Below are 18,272 nucleotides of genomic sequence, written 5' to 3' on the forward strand. Positions count from 1 at the left end.
CCTAGGATGACTTTCTAGTAGTAGGAAAAGTGAGTCAAAAGTGATGACTCTTTTATGGTTCTTGAAAGTGACAGTAAAACTGCTTTCCAGCAGGTTTGTGCCAATTTACAATGAAGCCAGTGAAACATGTGAGTACTAGTTTCACCATACTCTCCCCAGCATTTGATATTACTACTTTTTATTTTGCTAATTTAAAAAGGATTCTTATTTTAATATGTATTTTCCTATATCTATTTTCCTTGATTATTTCTTCTGCTGGGAAATGCCATTTCATCTCCCTTCTCCAATTTACCTTCGTGGGTTGTCTCAATATTCTTCTTATTCTTTTTCATGGGCTGTATATTAACCCTTTCTCATATGCACTGTATTTATCCAATCTGTTTGTTTTACATTCCTGGTTGTACTGTCATTTAAAACAATTTAGCCCTTTTATGTAGTTCAGATCTTATCAAGTGAATTTCTCCTATTACATGCATTCTTGTAAAATCCTCTCCTTGTCTTATCTCCACAACTTTATTTTATTTTATTTATTTGAGATAAGGTCTTGCTCTGTTGCCCAGGCTGGAGTGCAGTGGTGCAATCACAGCTCATTGCAGCCTCAAACCCCTGAGCTTAAGTGATCCTCCTGCCTCAGCGTCCTGAGTAGCTGGGACTACAGGTGTTCACCATCACACCCAGCTAGTTGATTTCTTTTAATTTTTGGTAGAGATGGGGGTCTCACTATGTTGCCTATGCTTCCATGACTTAAATAAGAATTTAATTCTGCTTTAGCTCTCTGATTTTCATTTCTGTATCTAGCTATTTAATCCATTCATTTTAATGTATGATCTTTACATCAAATTGATCTCTGCCCTAAATGCTACAGTTAACCAAGACTAGATGTATTTGAAGAAACCCTTGCATAACACAAGACAGTAGACTATGCCTGTATAAAAAGTTCGTGTGTGCTGGGGCATGGTTCCAGGCTCCCTGGGGAGAGACAGGGAAGAAGCAGCCCCAAAGGACTTAAAATGTGATGTGGTTCAGTGAGAGAAGTGGGCATGACGAGAATAAAGCGTAGGAGTGCACGGGAATGTTCCCGAGGTGTTTCTACCTTGCCCTTTCTGTGCATAAACAACACTGGGGAATGAAGTCACTGCTGAAAATGATAACCGCTTGACCCAGAGGTTTTCCTAGCTCGTTAGAGTCCTTTTAGTGCTTCAGGAATGAGAACTCTCAGCTGACCTAGTGCAATACATATACTGAGCACCTGTTGAGTGTATGCAGCGTGCTATGCTAGGCACCTTGTGTGGGTACCTTGTGGGATGCAAAATAGTCCTGGGGCCACCACGAGTTAAGCTGAGTGATGAAATAACGGAGATCAATCCAGGCAGATAACCCAGCGTAGCGCTGGCTCTGCCGCGCAGCCTTGCTGGTGTGGAGTGTGGCGCTGCACCTCTAAATGGCTGCGTCCGCCCTGCGTCTCCCTCCCCACCTCTCAGTTGGCCGAAGCTTCTGATCACAGACAAGAATCTCCGCTCGCTTTCCCGCTGGCCGCCAGGCAGCCAAGTTCACTCAAGCTCTCTCAAAGCTTTTGCAAGAGTGGGTCTTAAATCCCGGCGGGGGGCACGTGCACTCATTTAAGACTTAAAAAGGAATCGGAAACACCTGTCCCCCATGCCCACTGCTGCCCACAAACCTGAAGACCCAAGCGACCGCACTTGGTAGGCACTTCTGCCCTTCTGGTCTGGTTCCCACCCGCCCATCCCGAGTCGCGGTTCTTTCCCGGTGCTCACGGCAGGCAGACCGCAGCCTGTGGCCGCTCGTGTTTCCTTCGCTAGGACCACATGTCATTGTCTTGGCTTCGCATCTTTTGACGGGCAGGCAGGTGGACAGGGACTTGCCCTACCTCAACCCGGTCCCCAGCTTGGCACGAGCGGATAAATCTTGAAAAAGAAAAATGATCTGGGCCATTTAACCGTGGCATGGCGGGTCCAGATCCCCAAACCTGCCACTAGTGACGTCCCACGTGGCAGATTCGCTCTCAGGGAAGCCGGTCACCGTTTTTGTCCGGGACATCCTCCCCATGCCCACCCTCCGCTCCGGGAATTCACCCTCCGGGCCGCCCCGCCTCGTTCCCTCCCACAGCCCGGCGGACCCAAGACGGGAAGGGCGGGCACTCCCTGCAGAGCCCCTGGGGCGCCCGTGGCTCGGGGTGCGCGGTGGCACTCGGTGAAGCCGGCGTCTTCGCCCCAGAGCCGCGGCTTCGGGGCCGCTGGAGGAGCGAGAGTGGCGCCCGGATGACTGATCGCCGCGGAGAAAGTCCCCCGGGACTGTGACCCCCGCGCCGGGGGCGGGCGCAGGGCGTGGCTGAGGCGCAGGAAGATGCCGCGATGGGACCGGGAAAAAAAAAACCACCGACCCCAAAACACCCTCTGTGTTTCTCAACCTGAGCTCCCCGGCAGCGGCCGAAGGACCCCAAAGGCTGCATGGCGCCCCCCTGGCCCCCACCGGCCCGGGCGTCGCCTCGCGTGGGTGGGCTTCGCGTTCCCTCCGGGGTTTCAGAGCCACCACGTGACTTCCACGAAGCGCGGGGCGCCGGCGGAAAGCCGCAGCAGGGGTGGGATTTGGGACCCCGAGGTGCGGAGAGAGGGCGGGCAGAGGAGGAAACGAGGCGGGGGTGGGAGAAGGAGGGCGGGGCAGACGTGGGACGGGAAGGACGGCTGCTGGGACTGGCGCGCGGGGACACCGGGCCGACGCGTGGAGGAGCGGGGAGAGCGGGAAGCCTGAGGGGGCGGGGCCGGCGCGAGGCCGTGGGTGCGGCACCAGGATGCCCGCGGCGGGACAGCGCCCGTAGGCAGCCCCACGGGCAGGGCGCGCGGGCGGGGCGGGCCGGGCTGGAGGAGCGCCCGGCATGTCGCAAGGGCTCCCGGCCGCCGGCAGCGTCCTGCAGAGGAGCGTCGCGGCGCCCGGGAACCAGCCGCAGCCGCAGCCGCAGGTAGAGGGCGAGAGGCTCAGGGAGGGCCGTGGGGTACGGGGACCCGCGCGCCGCGGGGGGCGAGGAGGTGGGTGCCGGAGTTCCGTGGTGGTGACCGCGGAGGTGCAGAGGTGGCGGGTGCGGCCGGAGACAAGCAGAGGTAGGGGCGTGGGGGCGTGGGGGCGATCCAGGGATCCTGGCGTGCGCACAGTGTCGGCGGCGCGTGGAATGGCTCCCGAGCCAGCTCCTGCGCCCTCTGGGGGAAGAAGCCCGAGGGCGCCGACGCCTGGCTGGGCCGGGCATGGCCGGTGCTCCCCGGCACGTGGGCTCCGCACTGCCCCAGGGGCCGCCCCATCCTGGCGCAGCCGGCGACTGCCACCCCACCGCCCGCGCCTGTAGCCCCTCCAGGATTCCCCCGGCGGGGAGAGGCTGCCGCGGGAATGGAGAACGTGGGACTGGTCAGCCTGGGCGGGGGGGACCCACAAAGGGCCGACTCCGCCCCCAGCTGGTGGAAACCCTTCGCCCCTTCCCAGTTCGCTGTCCCCTAGCAACGTTGACAGCGGCGCAGTCAGGAAAGAGACCAGGTTGGCCACAGGGACGGCCATCTGGAAACTTTGCCTGGGTCTTGGCCACCTGCCTTACGACGAAGACTGGGTCTTTTCATCCTTACTCCCCACCTTCCCAATTCAGCGCCCGGCACGTGTCATTAGGTGACGCTGGAGTGTCACAGAGATCTGAGTTTGGGCCTCGGCTTTGCCACGTACAGGCTGAGCAGCCTTGAGCAATTTGTTTAACCTCTCGGACCCTCCGTTTCCCCATCTGTCAAATGAATATAATAACATCAACCTCTCAGGATTTTTGAGACTGAATCAGATATGGTTAATAACGTAATACTATCTCTAACTTTTGCTCACCTCTTTCTGTCTTGATGAAATGTTTCTGCTGGGTTGGCAGGTGTGATCATGGTGGTGAGTCCGGTTTAGAGTCAGCTCCCCGAGGGCAGTATGCAGGCTGCTTTCTTGTGCTAGTGACTTTTTGATTACAGAGAGCAAAGAGGCATGAAAAGCACTATGCAGAATACTTTTTTTTTTTTTTTTAAAGTAGCAATTTCAACAAAGGCAGGTAAGTTCTTGAGGGCATACTGTGTGCTGGGAGCTTTAGGACAAAATCTCATTTCATCGCATCCCAATCCTAAGCATTAGGCTGTTAGCACCAAGTCTGCAGAGTTCACTGACCCTTTGTTTAGGGCTTGTATCCCCAGTGTCTAGAACAGTGTCTGGCACATGGTAGGTGCTCAGTTAATACATATTGAAAGAATGAATGAATTATGCTTACAATAAATGAGAAAACTGAAAATTTAGAGAATTTAAACCATTTACACAGTGTTGACATGTTGACACTAAGAGACAAAACTAGGATCTGTGTGATTCTAAAGCTAAAGAGCTGTCTTCTAACCACATGTTCCACTGTAATGTTCTGGTTTTGTTTATCAAGACTTCTTTGCCTCTCTAGAAGACTCTGTTTTCATACTTTGTTCCCTTAAGCTTCTATTTGCTATGTATGTTATTTATTCCCCTTCTTTTTATACCTTTATATTCTTGCATATCTGAACCTTCTTACCTGCAGTAACTTGGGAAGATGCATGTCTTATTTGGAATACAAGATGAGATCAAATGATAACTGAAAATATCCTTTTTTGTGTTATTAATATTTGCATTCCATGAATATTAATAACTGAGTAGTTTTCCTGTGTTTGTACCTCTTGGCTCTTAAACTCTGTAAGTGTGGTATTTTTCCCGCTTGGTGGTGTCTTCTCATGGGGTTCTAGAAAGCAAATACTGCTCTCCTTTTTCATGTTTTCTGTAGCTGATTGAAGTGTTTTTACCATGGTCGGTGCATTTTTCCACCTGCCTGTTTCATGATCACTCTTGGGCGATTTGACTGAATTTGGTTAAATCTTACATATAGCTAACAGCTTTCAAGACACATCAAAAATTTGCTTTCTGATTCACTCTGACTTCTGAAACAAAATGTCAGCCAAGCATTGTTCAAATGAGTACACTGTCAGTGGAGTTTAAGATCATTTGGTGTGTCTGTAGAGTTATGTGGTTGCAATTAGTTGTAAGTGTAATCATGATTTGCATGGAGTATCAAAAGTACCTTTCATGCATGGTGGTGTAAGGACTGGCAAACAGCAAGTTCCAGAGAGCAGATCTCTCCACTGCCCCCAGCCCCTGCCCAGCTTTCCAGTCTCAGATGGACAACATTGACACCACAGCTCTTCCAAGCACACGCCCTGTGGGCTAGAGGTTTATGAACGTTGGTTTGGAGACCAACAGACCTGAGTTCCACTTCCCACTCACCCACTTAGTGGCTGTAATACCTGGAGCAAGGTCCTTAACCTCTCGGAGTTTCTTATTCCTCATCTTTTAAACGGCAGTCACACCACACACTTCACACACTCACATGGTGAATGCTCCTGGGCAAAGGGCTATTGGGAGCCCATTGGTGTAACAACTAGTGCTGCTCTCTACTGCAAAGCAAATGATGAAGCTCAGTGAACAACGCTGAGTGATGAGACAGGGCAGAAAAGGGTAAGGCGAGGGGCCATGACATCACACCCACCCAATGTTTTCCCCCAGAGCCCTGAGGATGATGACAGGAAGGTCCGAAGGAGAGAAAAAAACCGAGTTGCTGCTCAGAGAAGTCGGAAGAAGCAGACCCAGAAGGCTGACAAGCTCCATGAGGTGAGACCGTGGTGGGGTCAAAAGCCACTTTAGAGCCACACAGCCTCTGCCCTTGCACGGGAGTGGGAGTGATGACATCACTGTTCTCTTTATCACGATTTCAGCAACACTCATATCTAATTTCTGCCAGGTCCTTCCAGCCCAGTGTTCTCACTGTTTGCTCATGGACGTGTTCATTTCTCCCTCATCCACTGAGTGCTTCTTATGCTCAAGTTTCTTTCATTATAAAACAAAACAAAGCCTCTTCTGGACCCTGATTCCCTTTCAAGTTCTTGCTCCATTTCTTTTCTTCCCTCACACCCTTGCTTCTCGTTTTGTTTTGTTTCCCTCCAAAGTAATCCCTTAACATCCTTGCTTCTTAAAAAAGAGTAGTTACACCTGTTGTCTCTGTGTCCCTGGTTCCTAGTTATTCCCCAATCCTCTGTGATTTAATTTCTGCTACCCCCTTTCCACTCAACACACATATATGCACACACAAACAAACACACACATCCACACATGTACCCAACGTGTGTGTGTGTACACACACACACACACACACACACACACATACACCCCACAGAAACTGCTCCCATTGCAGCCACCAATGCCCTGGCACTGCCCTGTCCAGGACTCTTTCTGGTCTCATCATCCTTTACCTTGTTAGAACATTCGACAGTTTGGACCCATCTCTTCTTAAAGCTTTCCCCTCTTTTGCTTCTAAATGACCACATTTCCTAGTTCCTGACCCTCTTCACCAATTTTTTTCTCCATTTCTTTGTTAGCCTTCTACCCCCTATTTCCTTACATGTTGGTGGTGACCAGTGTTTCAGACTCTACCCTTTTTTTTTTCTCACCCTGGAAGACTTAATCTATTAATCTGTTCTCCCAGCATCAGCTCCCAACATTGATTGCTCCAGGCAGGCCCTCTGTCCTGGACCCTAGACTCCATAACTTCAGCGTCTGCTGAGCTGTTTCCCCATGGGTCCACTGCAGGCTCCTGTGATGTACCACATCCATAAAAGAGTGTTATTGTCCATTTACCCTGAGACTTTCTCTTCTCATTGTCTTCAAACTGTAGTTAATGGAGCGAACTATCTTTCTCATCACTCAAATTAGAAGCCTAGGATTTATGCTAAGCCATTCCTTTTCCCTCCGCCCTCATGCATACACCTGCATGATCCTGCAGTTGGGACGTGGAGCTGCTCCATACCAGGAACTGGCCTCAAAAGCATCCAAGGATCTATCTGAGGAATGGGCCACCGTTCCATGTTCTTGTCTTTGTCGGGGTTGGTGTGCATAGTTGAAGATTTCAGTTTAGCTCTCTCCTGCCATACTTTCTTGTCTTTTTGAGACAGGACCTTGCTCTGTTGCCCAGGCTGGAGTGCGATGCCATGATCATGGCTCACTGCAGCCTCCACCTCCCAGGCTCAAGCAATCTTCCCCCCTCAGCCCCTTATTTTTGTAGGTTTTTTTTTTTTTTTTTTGAGACAGAGTCTCTGTTTGCCCAGGCTGGAGTGCAGTGGCATGATCTCAGCTCACTGCAACCTCCACCTCCTGGGTTCTAGCGATTCTCCTGCCTCAGCCTCCCGAGTAGCTGGGACTACAGGCGCCTGCCACTACACCCAGCTAATTTTTTGTATTTTTAGTAGAGATGGGGTTTCACCATGTTGGCCAGGCTGGTCTCGAACTCCTGACCTCGTGATTCACCCACCTCGGCCTCCCAAGTGTTGGGATTACAGGTGTGAGCCACTGCGCCCGGCCATTTTTGTAGTTTTTTAGAGATGGGGTTTTGCCACAGTGCCCAGGGTAGTTTCAATCTCCTGGACTCAAGCGATCCACCTGCCTTGGCCCCCTAAAGTGTTGGAATTACAGGCACGAGGCATTGTGCCAGGTCTCCTGCCATGCTTTTCTCAGCAAGGCCATTCTGGGGCATTGGCAACTTGGAAACTCTGAGGTGTGTTGGGGAGAGAAGAGGAAGAGGGCAATCTTAAAACTCTAACAATGAACAGAGAACAAATTTAGAATGCACGTACTCCACAGAGAGGCGACCTTCTGATATAAATTCACAGTGTGGCATAAATCATAAATGTCAGATTCTTTCCTGGAAGTAAGAAGGCTGGGCCCTAGAAAGAGACTGGGGTCTCTAGACTAGTGTCACAGAAGGTCCCTCCCAGCCTTTGTTCTGAAGAATTTCCACAGAACAATGGCAATGCCCTTTGCCTCCTTTCCTTCTCCCCCCTTGCTCCTGAAGCAATTGTGGTTCTAGCATCATGTTACCAAAATAGCCCCCAGAGGGGACCTGTGGCTCCCAGTTAGTGCATGGCCCTGCATTCAGACCACATGTGCTGCTGGATGGCCAAGGTGTTACTCCTGAAGAAGCTCCTAGTCCCAGCCAGGTGCATTAATATTTTTAAAAACTAGTTTTAAAAACATCAGTTGTAAATCTGGACTGAATATGTATCTGGAGGACAATATCTTGGACAAGATCTTTCATGGAGCACGGTCAAGTAGATCCATTTCGCAAATACCAAGGCCTTGCCATTGGGTCACAAAATACAAAGAAAGGAGGAAGATCTCATGCCTTGCCTGTTGGTGGGAAGCCTAGAATTTCCCAAGGAAAGGATGTTAATTTCCTACTGCTGCTGAAACAAACTCACACACATTTGGTGGCTTAAAACAACACAAATTTACTATCTTACAGCTTTGGCAGTCACACATCAGAAGTGGGTCACATTGGGTCAAAATGAAGATGGCAGCAGGGCTGCCTTCCTTCTGGAGGTTCTGGAAAAGATTCGTTTTCTTGCTTTTTCCAGCTTCCAGAGACTTCAGTGTTCCTGGGATTGTAGTCTCCTTCCATCTTCAAAGCCAGCAATGGCTGGTTGCGTTTTTCTCAGGCTGCATTACTCTGGTGCTGTTTCCATTGTCACATCTTCTCTGACTCCCCGACACCCTCTTTCACTTACAAGGACCCTTATGATTGCATTGGGTCTGCCTGGATAATCCAGGATAGTCTTCCCCATCTCACGCTTCTTAATCACATCCACATAGTCCCTTTTGCTATGTAAGGTGACATAGTCACAGGTTCAAGAGATTAGAATGTAAACTTCAGTGAGGGGCGAATCGATCATGCTGCCTGCCACAGAAGGTAATGTAAATACTCACGGAATTTGACTACAATATCAGAGAAGTACCCGTATGAAGCATTGGCTCTCTCGCACTTGCTGTCACTGCTGCATTTGATAACCGGGTGAACCAGGTGCCTGGGAGCTTCAGAGTGGTGCCACGTTTACCCCTATCTGACCTCTCTTGGAACTGTGGGGTGGAGACCTCTTCTGTAGGGTCCCTGGCCTGCTCTCCAACCCAGAGACTGTGTTGCATGACAGTCATGCCAGCTGCCCTTTTCAGAAATGGGGTGGGTTGATCTGAAGCCCAGACCCTCCATGGAAGAGCACCCCCTTCTCCTCTCTCTCGGTGGGGCTGAAGGAATGGGTCAGGATTACTCAGCACTGGCAGATCACCTCAGCAAGGCCAGCTTTATTGAGAAACACGGGGTCAAAGAGGCCAGGACAGCAGCCCCACCTGTATACAGACCCCAGAGCTGTAGCCCTCACCTTAGCCTCACTAGCTCCACACAAGTGTCGTTGGTCACAAGTGGGTGAGGAAGCAGACGACTGGCTTAGGAAAATGGAAATATATCCCAAACCTTCTGCAGAACCAAAGGAATATCATCTCTGAACCGAATCATTACTCACCACGTGAGTAATCCCTTCCCTGTTCCTTCCAGGAGGGCGTTGTAGCTGTGGGGACCATTGGATGACTAAATCTACTATTGGAGGCAAGTTATCTGGTTTAAAAATGGTGTAAAGAACCCTTTTGCCAAGCTCCAGTGAGCTGAGCACAGAGCCCCTTGCACACTGCTGCGGGCCATGACAGAAAGCCCCTTGGGACCCCTGGACCTCCCAGGCCAATCTGGGATGGGGACACCATGCATAGGAACCTCCTCCTCAAATCTGGAGTGAGGCCAGCTCATTGGGAGACACCAGAGGACCCAGAAAACAGCCACTGACAGCCACTGCCTGCTGCTCCCTGGAGACTGTAGCGCATCAAAAGGGCTTTCTTCATCAGTTCCTGTATCCCACACTGCAGGGATTGCATCCCTGAATATCTCAAAGTAACTCAAGCTCTTTACTTGCATTTCTTGAATATCCTGAGGGGGGATATTTGGAGCAAACTTGTTTGAAGTTTCCACTTTTTGGTCAGGCACAGTGGCTCATGCCTGTAATACCAGCACTTTGGGAGGCTGAGGCGGGTGGATCACTTGAGGCCAGGAGTTCAAGACCAGCCTGGCCAACATGGCGAAACCCCATCTCCACTAAAAATACAAAAATTAGCCGGGTGTGGTGGCGTGTGCCTGTAGTTCCAACTACTCGGGAGGCTGAGGCAGGAGAATCGCTTGAACCTGGGAGGCGGAGGTTGCAGTGAGCCGAGATCACACCACCGCACTCCAGCCTGGGCAACAAGAGCTTCCACTTTTCTCTCCTCACCTCACTCACATACTCCACCTGTACTTGAGCCTCTGGTTTTTTTGGGGGTTTTTTTTTTTTGCTCTTTCATCTTCCTGGGTTTTAAAAAAAATATGGAACACTTTATGAATTTGCCTGTTATCCTTGCTCAGGGGCCATGTGAATCCCTGTGTCATTTCAATTTTAGTGTATGTGCTGCCGAAGCGAGTACTTGAGCCTCTGCTGCCTCCAACACCCTGAGAAACTTGCCCCAGCTGTAGCTCTTAGGAGTTTTTCGGCCACCTCCCTTCCCTCCTTGTTCTCCATCTCCAGAGTCCTAGGAGTGTCCGTCAAGGCGAGACCTCTGTGGAGGGGAGAATGGGGGAAGAGGCTGCACAGGCCAAGCCAGAGAGGCAGGGGCTGGGGTTCCCCTTCACGTAGAGTTTTCTGGGCAGTGGTTGCTGGAAGTCAGACTACAGTGATGAGAAGCAGTTCTTAACATGTGTCTGTAGACCTCAGAATTCACTGTGGGCTTTCAAATCATCCCTTCAACCCGGCTCACACCTCCCATGGGGGATTTCGACCTGCATTCATCTCTGAACACTAGGCGCGTGCTGAAGTCCACACTGACAAATGAGAACCAAAGTGAACAGTCAGGGTCTCGTCTCACCCAGGCTGAAAGGTGGCTCAGAAGTGGGTCAGACTGGTTCGACCAGGCACCCCAAAGGTGTAAGACTGAGAAAGAATTTTGAGTCAGAAAAGGAAAGCAGCAGTGCCATCCTCAGGAGCCCCAAATGTCACAAACTGACAAATGACTTGGGCGATGTGATTGTGGTGTGTGTCGCCATGGTTTTTTCAGATATTGCATGTTCTAAGAGAGAGCTTCATGCCCCACGTGGCTTAGAAACTGATGATGACACTCATTTGTACAGCCCTTGCTGGTAACACAGTTTTTCTGCTGGGAAGTGCATCAGTGAAGGCTTGGGAGTAGAGTTATTCTGAAGTCCTGAGGTCTTATGGCCTCTTACTTCTGGTAACCATCATGGGGAAATCTGGCCCCAGGCACTGCCAACCAAAAGCAGAATTGTTGATGCTACAAGAGAGTTGCAGTTGACCTTGAAGTTAGGAGTCAGATCCCAAGTCTATGTGACCTTGGACAAGTCATTGTACCTCTCAGAGCTTCAGTTTTCTAACTTGTGAAATGGGGTCTGTGTGTGGCTGTGGCCTCCTGTTGGCCTGTTCCTACTTCTTTCTTTCTCACCTTAGTTGTCATATCTGGTCCCTGGTACCCACTTCTTTATCAGTCCTTGATCCTGTCTTCAGCCTCAGAGGCACCCTGGACCCTACGTATCCCACTCACCTTCTCCTAGAGGCCCAGAACAGGGTTTCTCAGCCTCGACACTGTTTATGCATGGGGCAGCATAATTCCTTGCTGTTGGGGGCCTGTCTTGTGTGCTGCTGGACGTTGAGCAGCACCCCTGGCCTCTAGCCACGTGATGTGGTAGCACCCCTGACCAGCTGTGATAACCCAAACTGTCTCCATACACTGCCAGTGTCCTCTGCAGACTGCCACAGTTGCCCTACTTGAAATCCACTGCCTTAGGCAGCTTAATTTCTGAGGCGGAGCTGGGATCCACAGTGATTTCACCACCTCTAATTTTTGGGTGTCTGCTTTGAAACTGTCCCCGGCAAATACCCAGAGAGGGAGCATAGCAGCCTCAAAGCCTCCCCTAGCAAAGGATTTGGAACTTGGCAGAATTCAAGCTAGAGGGGTCATATTTTTGGAAATAATGAAGGGTTTAATGTTCTTCGCTTGCTTTTTGTTTGCGTTTACTCCAGGAATTTCTTCTGGGTGTGAGGTGGGTTTCGTTTCCTCCCCGTTTGCTGCTATTCGGTGTTCTCTGGCCTCTTCTTTCTTCCCTCCCAGCTCCTCTTTTTATTTTCAAAGGATGCGTCTCACCTAAAGATTTTGACTTCTTCTCTTCTTGTTATTACCTCAGCTCAATAAAAGTCCCTCAGCGGGTTTATGAGTAATGCTTAAATCCTAGAAGAGAAAGTCCCTCTGGAGAAGGCAGATGAGGGGCCCGTGGGGCACCTGTGACGGGCAGCCCTGAAGACTCTGAGCAGGGGGTGGGGGAGGGCAGTGGACCTCAGGGGAGCCTCAGGCCACAGGGCTGCGCATGGCTTCCAGAGACAAAACTGGGAAGCTCAGAGCGTCTTGCTGCGGAATTCAGTATATGTAGAAAGGCAGCTTGGAGTATTCTACCAAAGGAAGGGGGCTTCCTGTCCTTTGGAATCTACTTAAAATGTTAGCATGTTGGAACTCTTCAAATGTACTCTCCATTTTACTTGAAAGTGAAGGGCATTTCCTGCTGCAGGGTAGAGTGTGTGTGTGTGTGTGTATGTGAAAGTGAATGTGGGGAGTGTGCGTGTGAGTCTGAGTTTTTGTGAGTGTGTGTGACTGTGTGAGGTGTGTATGTGTGTATGACTGTGTGTGACTGTGAGAGTGTATGTGTGACTGTGTTGGGTGTGTATGTGTGTGACAGTGTCTGTGACTGTGTATGGGAGTGTGTGTTTGCAGATGTGTGTGTGACTGTGTGTGTATCTGTGTGTGTCTGTGGTTTGTATGAGTGTGTGTGTGATAGTGTGTATGTGTGTGAGAGTGTGTGAGTGTGTTTGTGAGTGTGTGTATATGTGTATGTGTGTAAGAGTGTGTGAGTGTGAGAGTGAGTGTGTGTTTGCAGACGTGTGTGTGCCGCAGCTTTTCTCATCCCTCTGCTGCCTGCAAGATTCCCTTGACGCCTCGGCTTCCATCCCATCCTCCCATCCAGACTCTCCCCTTGCCCACGGAGGGCTTGTGGCTGGGTTTGTAGACAGAATTCTGACTCCAGAACTAGAGCTTGTCAGAGGTCAAAGGAGGGCATGAGGGCTTGGGAGTGGGAGGCAGGGAGGAGGATGGAGGCAGAATGGGGCCAGAGTACTGGTGAAGCCACATGGCCCCAGAACAGCTTGCTGCCCTGGAGAGTGCTCCAGACCACCCTGGGAGCCTGCCTGGGGAATGGCTCAGATAGACCCTACAGGCAGCCCCGCCAGACCCCTTGGTTCTTAAAGGGAGGAAGATGCTGAGAGTCCCATCTGAAAGGAAAGGATGGGGTTAAAGAAGAGACAGAGGATGAGGGCTGAGGAATCACTGAGCGTGTAGATGCTGGTGCTGTGGCGCATCAGGCCGGGGGGTAGAGGGGAGGAGTGGCAGAAGTTCCTAGGTCCTTTACATTTCTGATCTTTGGGGAGAGACATTACTTAACATGAATGAAGTTGAATATGATACAAAATAGAATAGAACGCATAATAAAAGATGTGGTTCCTGTGGGTTAGGGAAGCCTTCCTGGTGGTGGTGGGCTTGAGCTGGACCCATGTAGAAAAGGAGGAAGGCAGTCCAGTTGAGGATAACTGCACGAGCAAAGGGGCAGGGTTGAGAATTTGCATGTGTCTTTGGGGGCTAGAAGATCACATTTCTTTAGTGATACTCCCTTGAAATTACTAGTCAGAGAGAAAGTGTGATGAGTAACACAATTGGGCCCTGAGCTTGGGAAATGTGTGGTGTGCATGGTACAACAAAGCCTTACTATAAACTAGAAATGAACGAAAACACTTCAGCAAGATTTAAATGAGATTGCCAGCCTAGAGAGGGTCTCTACCGGCATGCCGTAGAGCTCTGCTGTTGGCTATTTATTGTAGAACTTATTAATGACTTGGATGAAGAAAAGGAAGACCTGCGTGTTAAATTAGTGGATGGCTTAAAGCTGTGTGCTGTCACCATTCATGAGATGATGCAATTGAGATTCCAAAAGATTTTGCAATTTTGCTGGTCTGGAAGATGTCCAAATAAGGAATGAAATTCAGTGGAGATGGATGTAAAATCCTACCCTTAAGCCCCGTAGCATCCATCATCATCCAAGGACAGACAGAGCAGCAGCACCTGCAGATAGAGCTTGCGTTTCTCTGCAGGCTCAGGGAGAATCCTCAGCAGCTTGGGCCCAGCACAGGAGAGGTCACTGCCACACATTTGCCCTTGGCATGGTCTCCAGAACCATGCATTGCATCCTGGGAGCAACATTTTCTGGGATATTCTGGTAAATTGGAGTGTGTGTTGGTGAGGGTCCACAGAACAGCAAAGAAGAGCCCGATGCAAGGAACTCAGAGGACCTGAGATGCTGTATCCTAACATTTCAAGAACTGCGATATTGAAAAAACCATTAGATCTACTAGATGTGGTTCTATTAAATGGAACCAAACCCAAAAGGTACATTTGAAAGTGAGAGCGTTTGGATCAGTTCAAAGAAGAGCCTTTTCTTTTCTTTTTTCTTTTCTCTCTCTCTCTCTTTCTTTCTTTCTTTCTTTCTTTCTTTTTCTTTTTTTTTGAGTTGGGATCTTTCTCTGTTACCCAGGCTGGAGTGCAGTGCTGTAATCATGGCTTATTGCAGCCTCGAAATCCTGGGCTCAAGCAATCCCCCTGGCAGAGCCTCTCGAGTGCCTGGGACTATAGGTGTGCATCACCATGCCTGGCTAGTTAAAAAAAATTTTTTTAGAGATGGGGTCCCACTGTGTTGCCCAGGCTGATCTCAAATTCCTGGCCTTAAGTGATCCTCCCACCTTGACCTCCCAAAGTGCTGAGATTACAGGCATGAGTCACCATGCCCAACAAAGAGGATTTGTCTAGTAGAGCAGCCCAGAAATGACAGAGTCTGTCCATTGAGGGCAGAAGTGCCCAGAACAAGTTGGATATAGATGTTTTCTACATTGTGTGGATTGGGCTAAGGGACCTCTCTGATCCCCTGCAGTTCTACACCTCTGTAAACCCTGCAGGAGAGGAAACTGAACAGGTGAGTGCTGGCGCAAAGCCAAGGCAAGGGATGTTTTCGTTCGTTTGTTAGTGCAATCAACAAACATTTGTTATGTTCCGGGTACTGTTCTAGGTGCTGGGGGTATAGCTGTGAACCCAACAGAGATCTTCGGACAGCACATCAGCATTTGCGGGGGACTAACTGCACAGGGGCATGAGGGAACTTTTTGGAGTGATGGAAATGTTCTGTGTATTGATCAACACAGGTGTATACATTTGTCAAAACTCACTGGATCATACTTAAAATAGATACATTTTATTTTATGTAAGTTATACCTCAATAAATTGTTTCTCCCAGTGGGAGGGGAGACACACTCATCAAATAGACAAATATCTGCATATCTGAGCGGTGGAGGGGACATGCGTAATAAGACAGCTTTCACGGGCAAGAGGCGAGCAGCGCGGCACAGGAGGACGGAGGAAGAGAACACCGCATCAGAAATGATTTTGCCCATTCTGTCTCCCCCAGGAATATGAGTGCCTGGAGCAAGAAAACACCATGCTGCGGAGAGAGATCGGGAAGCTGACGGAGGAGCTGAAGCACCTGACAGAGGCACTGAAGGAGCACGAGAAGATGTGCCCGCTGCTGCTCTGCCCCATGAACTTTGTGCCAGTGCCTCCCCGGCCGGACCCTGTGGCCGGCTGCTTGCCCCGATGAAGCCGGGGACACTTGGTCATTTTCATACCTGGGAGGAAGGCTTTCCCTTCACAATTGTATACAGGGGGCACCTGTGGCCAGGCCTCCTCCTGGGAGCTCCAGGACCAGCCAGCTGTCTTCCCTGCAGACTGGACTCAGCCCGACATCCACCAGGCGCCAGACTCTCAGAGCCCTTGTGCAGATCCAGCATGGAGACCGCCCTCCGGAGTGACTTCTCATCCACCCTGGCAGCTAGTAGGTTCTGCTGTTATGCAGAGCCATTTCCTCTAGAATTTGGATAATAAAGATGCTTATTGTCTCTCCCTTCTCCAGTTCTTGGAATTTAGAGGCACAATACACTTCCTTTTCCTGGAGAGGCCGTCTTCTGTCTTCTCTGGGTGTTCTGTGGCTCATGGGTCTTGCCTGCCTGCCTGGCTACTCTCTCACAGCCACATCCACGGCAGACAGGGGAGGTGGCTTTAGGGGGCTGTGGTGGAGCATAAGCCAGTGGGACTTCCTTGCCACTTCTAGGCCTTCAGAAGTCTTTGACCAAGCTAGATCACGAAGGTGCATGCTGGGTGTGATCCGTTTGTTTGTCATGCTCTGCACAGCCTTCCACCTTGGCCAACTCTCACACCCATGCTGGACTGACGTGGGAGATTTTCTATTCCAGGTTGGTTTTCTCAACTGCACCGTCCACTCCGAGGCCACTCTTGTTCTATAAGTAGGTGTAGGATATAGGGGAGAAACTTTGTATTAGTCTGAGTCACAATTGAGTGGAAAAATTTGTCTCCTTATTTAAACAAATATTTGGGTAGATGAGAAGAGGAGCAATTTCTTTTCAAAAAGCCCTGTCTGCCGACTGTCGTCTTTCGGGAAAATCAGAACCAAGCCAGCTTGAAGTTGGCCCCAGCAAGGAAAACCAATTGGGAAGACACTCCCCATCCTCCAATTCTCTTTTTCCCTGGAAGAGAGGTGGTTCTGGAGGGTGGAGCCATTCCATCATAAAGGGAACAAGAAATGGGAACAGAAAGGAAAGCGCTTGGTCGTAAATCTAGATGGTTAAAGAAGTAAAAAACAAGAAAGAAATAGAAGGCAGCCCCTCCCAGGGGTGAAGGACTTGCTGACTCTCGGCTACTCCTCTCAACCCCCCTTTCCTAGGGAGAGTTCCCCTTCCTACTGGAGGCCTGCCTGGTCTCTAACACTCACAGGCTGAAGGCTGCAAACATGCCCTTGTCAGGCATGTTGGAAGGCTGCTGTTAGAGAACAGGACTCATACCTGCTGGGAGTTTGGGGGCAGAAAGCATAATGCAAGGTTTTAGAACAAGAGACATTAAAATCATCCATTCTGACCCCTCCACTTTGCAGAGAACGGGCTCAGGTGCAGCCAGGGGAAGAGACTTGCTCAAGGTCCCCTGTGGGTGAGCACCAGAACCAGGCTAAGACCTCAGGTGGTCTCCCACCTGATCCTCTAAGAATTGAGTCAGGCTGATGTAACAAGGAGGTAATCTGGGTGCGGCTCAGCTAGTGTCTAAATGTGGCCTGTCCTTCCATCTGCATGGTTCAGATGAGCACCCTGTCTGTGATGGTAGACTTAGAGCCAGGGTCCCAGGGGTCTCTGCAGTGGTGAGTGGGAACACACAAAGTGTGTGCCTGGCACATGCAGGAGTTTTGCTGCTGCTGACTTTCAACTCCAGGAGTTTGTGGCCCCGCAGGAGTCTCAGCCTGATCCTGCAGAACTTCCAAGTTCTCCAGGCTTGTGGACCTGGACTCTGGCTGACCTGACTTCCAAAATCCAGCTGTCCCTGACTGTCTGCTGCCCTGCTCCGACTCTTGTGGTCATTGCTGTTCTACTGCCTGCTCCCCTACTCCACTGCTGACTCCAGGGTGTCCAGGCCTGCTGGCCCCATTGGCCTGCTTATCCTTAAGCCCTATCCAGCCTGACCTCAGGTGTAATCCCCAGGCTCCACGTCATAATCCTTGTTAGTCCCCTAGCTTCCATTTGCTGTGCGCCCTCAAGGCCTTGCCGTCCCCCAGCCCCTCTACTCTGGCTGGGAGGCTGGGGAGGAGAGGGTCCATGGGGCGTGAGGCAAAGGACTATGTCCTGGAGGTGACGGTGTATCACTTCCCCACAGTTCAATGGCCAGAACTTGGTCACCTGGCCCCATCCAGCTACAAGGGAGGTCAGGAAATGAAATTTAGCCAAGCGCTCAGTGGGAGGAAGAACTGGGTTTGGTGAATATCTGTCAGGCTCTACCATAAGATCCAGACGTTTCTCTCACCCCTTCACTGAAACTGCCTCCTTGGAGTTTACCAGTAAGCTCTGGTCACGAAATCTAATGGTCATATCTCAAGTCTTATTCTCCTTTACTTCCCAACAGCCTATGACAATGGCTTTTACCTTTGTTCTTTGTTCTACCTGCTTCTTGTCAGCCACCATCTAGCTCTATGCTGGTAACTTTCCCATCTGTACCCAGAGCCCAGTTCTCTCTCCAGGGGGCAGCCCTGTGGATCCATCCAGCTGCCTGTTAAGTGTCTCTCAGAG

The 18,272-nt window shown here is 50.3% G+C and overlaps 1 protein-coding gene and 1 non-coding gene across 3 annotated transcripts; one reads left to right on the forward strand and one right to left on the reverse strand.

Moving 5' to 3' along the window:
• The first annotated feature begins 2,462 nt into the window (after nucleotides 1-2,462).
• On the forward strand, nucleotides 2,463-16,083 carry BATF3 (basic leucine zipper ATF-like transcription factor 3). Of its 2 annotated transcripts, none has more exons than XM_058430895.1 (3): nucleotides 2,463-2,510; nucleotides 5,599-5,703; nucleotides 15,560-16,083. In XM_058430895.1, the coding sequence occupies exons 1-3, from the start codon at nucleotides 2,469-2,471 to the stop codon at nucleotides 15,746-15,748; spliced, it is 336 nt and encodes a 111-aa protein (XP_058286878.1). In that variant the 5' UTR covers nucleotides 2,463-2,468; the 3' UTR covers nucleotides 15,749-16,083. The 2 variants fall into 2 exon arrangements, with proteins under 2 accessions (XP_058286878.1, XP_031993106.1); XM_032137215.2 differs by lacking the exon at nucleotides 2,463-2,510 and adding an exon at nucleotides 2,697-2,977.
• Nucleotides 10,316-10,419, reverse strand: LOC116458128 (U6 spliceosomal RNA). The gene has a single exon (XR_004245202.1). It is a non-coding gene; the product is annotated as a U6 spliceosomal RNA (small nuclear RNA).
• Nucleotides 16,084-18,272: the final 2,189 nt, after the last annotated feature.

This window comes from Hylobates moloch, unplaced genomic scaffold (genome assembly GCF_009828535.3).
Source record: "Hylobates moloch isolate HMO894 unplaced genomic scaffold, HMol_V3 SCAFFOLD_18, whole genome shotgun sequence".
NCBI lineage: Eukaryota > Metazoa > Chordata > Mammalia > Primates > Hylobatidae > Hylobates > Hylobates moloch.

What these genes read in the sequence shown, in the direction of transcription:
- BATF3 (XM_032137215.2), top strand. Translation starts at nt 2,894, where the DNA reads ATGTCGCAAGGGCTCCCGGCCGCCGGCAGCGTCCTGCAGAGGAGCGTC. An exon ending in AGCCGCAGCCGCAGCCGCAG is followed by an intron (nt 2,978 to 5,598) that starts GTAGAGGGCGAG and finishes GTTTTCCCCCAG; the next exon opens with AGCCCTGAGGATGATGACAG. An exon ending in AGGCTGACAAGCTCCATGAG is followed by an intron (nt 5,704 to 15,559) that starts GTGAGACCGTGG and finishes TGTCTCCCCCAG; the next exon opens with GAATATGAGTGCCTGGAGCA.